Source organism: Stegastes partitus, unplaced genomic scaffold (assembly GCF_000690725.1).
Source record: "Stegastes partitus isolate 25-593 unplaced genomic scaffold, Stegastes_partitus-1.0.2 Scaffold1380, whole genome shotgun sequence".
NCBI classification, from domain to species: domain Eukaryota; kingdom Metazoa; phylum Chordata; class Actinopteri; family Pomacentridae; genus Stegastes; species Stegastes partitus.
This window is the reverse complement of record NW_007579111.1, coordinates 147,694-150,131: the sequence shown is the minus strand read 5'-3', so window position 1 is coordinate 150,131 and position 2,438 is coordinate 147,694. Positions and strand designations below refer to the sequence as shown.

The window sequence follows — 2,438 nt, the reverse complement described above, 5'->3', positions numbered from 1 at the left end:
ACACACAGCACAGTCAGACAGACCCAGAATCTAGGTATCTTTTGCTAAAGCTAAAGCCCAGACAGACTCACTGCTGGTTCTGCTGGTTCTGTCCCAGTCCCGGCTCCAGGGACGGCTACTTCGAGATGGGTCTGGACGACTCGCTGGAGGAGGCGTTCTGCTCCTCCTCGTCCTCCTCGCTGCCCCCTGCTGCTTCAGAGGAGCCTGCTGGCCTGCAGGTGGCGCCGGGCGAGGAGGAGCAGCAGGAGGAGGAGGTCCGGGTCCGCCGGGTTCTGTGGTGCTGCTGTGTTCGGGTGGAGCAGGAGGAGCTGGAGCAGAGGGAGGCCTGCCTGGTTCTGACTGACCGGCTGCTGGGCCTGCTCTTCCTGTCACATGACTCTACGGGGACCAATCAGGACGCAGGTGAGCAAGACGGACTCACTGATGATTGGCTGAATAGTTTCATCTGAAGCTTGTCACACTCAAGTGTTTTCGTCTTTTCCAAAGAAAACGAAGCTTCTGTTTCCCTAAACGCTGTTGAACACAGTTCACTGAGTGGTTGAGGAGGAAACATGACACCAGGAGTGTAATGAGCTTCGTTAGATCAGCACAAAGAAATCAGGACGTCTGATCGTGTTTCTGGAAGAAACGCAGAATATTCTGTGTTCCCATCTTAAGTGGAGAGTTTATGTTAGTCCAGGAGTAAAATGAGTGAAAATTGTCTATTGTGTGTGTAGTTTTTCTAGTGTTGTGTTGTTTTCCGTCTCATTTATCTCTTTTGTGTTGTGTCGTGTTGTGTCTTCCTCTCTCTGTCTTTGTGCTCGTGTCTCGTCCACATCATGTGGACCCTTGAGAGCAGGAGCTTGTACAGAACCTGTTCAGAGCAAAAGGTTTATTTTTAATCTCCGCAGACAGCTGCTGGGAAGCTGAGCTCGGTTCTGTCTTCACCGTTTCTGACTGACGCTGTGATTGTTGCTGAAGTCTTCAGAAGAAGTTCAGATGTTTGAGAGCTGATGAAGTTTTGTTTAGTCCAGAAGACAGTCGGATTCAGACCTCATGTTCAGGATGTGTGGTCCTCCTGTTCCCAGACCAGAACCAGAGCCGGTCCATGGAGGAGGTTCTGTCCGGCCTGCAGGTGGACCTCCTGGTTCCGTACTCTCAGCTCCAGCTCTCCTCTCCGGCCGTGCTCCCCGACTCCTGCCTGGGCTTCGGCCTGCGAGCCGGGCCGAGCCGCTGGTACGTCTTCTCCGAGGCCGAGCAGCTCCGACAGACCAGAACCGAGCTGGCGGCGCTGATCCAGGTCAGAGAGCAGCTCGTCTTAACACCGGTTACAGCAGAAAAGGTATCTGACGCCGCTTTAGTTTCCAGAACGGACCGCAGAAACAGAATCAGAATCAGGCAAAGTTCTGAAGAGCTGGTTGAGCCTGTTTTCGATTCTGAGCTGAACAACGTAGAACTAATGTTCTGGCAGTGTCACGGTGTTCAGACAACACCTGGTCCACGCTGCGTGTCGAGGATCTACACTGTAGGAACATGTGAGGAACATGTGAGGAACGCTTTAACACTCAGACACAAGCTCGACATCAGTCAGCTGGTTTAAACACAACGTCGCTGTGATCCTGAAGAACAGGTCACTGTTTGTATAAATGCAGGTTTTCAGGTCTCACGGCAGTTTTTACTTTACAAATACGTAAATTTGGACTTTTTTTCCTGTGATTTTTAGATGTTTCTGTAATTTAACAAAAACCGTTTTCAGTCCTTGTCAGAATCATTTATTCTTTAAAATAAAAGCAAACGTGTCTGATGTAAGAAACTTTCTTCACAGTTTTAACCGTTTTATTTTCTTATAGGCAACACATAAATTTATATTATTTTGTGATTTTTAGGTTAATTCAAAGAAGACAGACTGTTAAAGTTCTGTCGATGTTCTATAGGTCTGATTTTAGCAGAACGTTGTTCTTTTTCTGTGTGCTGACTCCACTAGATGTAAAACCTTGTCCTTCACTTCCAGGCCGTGGAGGTTCGGCCCGACCCAGAGCTGCTCGGCGCCCCCCAACTGCTCCCTCCGTCGCTGATCGGCTCCTGGGAGCTGGAGGAGAGCCGTGGAGCTAAGGGAGGGTTTCCTGCCCACCTGCTCTCCTCCTCCTCGGCCCCCAACACTCACCCGCTGCTCCCCGAGGTCTCGCCTGGGGGATCCGGCCCACCGGCGCTCCTCTTCCTGACCCACCGACACCTCTGGGTTCTGAAGATGGACCTGAGGCAGCTGGCGGCGCAGGAGAGGAGCAGCTCCGAGCTCCACCAGGCCTCCTGGTGCCGGCTGGCCCGGCTGCCCCTCGGTTCTGTGGTTCTTCACCCTTCAGAGAGAGAAGCTCGGCTCAGGGACGGAACCAGAACCTGCCCCGACCCACAACACCTCCACAGGTACAGTCTGGGAGGAATACCGGGCGGTACCAACAGGT

General features: G+C 52.1%; 1 protein-coding gene across 1 annotated transcript in view; it reads left to right on the top strand.

Moving 5' to 3' along the window:
- Positions 1–2,438, top strand: part of nisch (nischarin) — a 20,565-nt gene that overhangs the window by 12,375 nt on the left and 5,752 nt on the right. Inside the window, exons 17-19 of the mRNA XM_008299093.1 lie at positions 98–402; positions 1,068–1,321; positions 1,991–2,400. Coding sequence (XP_008297315.1) covers positions 98–402; positions 1,068–1,321; positions 1,991–2,400 — 969 coding nt within the window. The remainder of the gene's footprint in view (positions 1–97; positions 403–1,067; positions 1,322–1,990; positions 2,401–2,438) is intronic.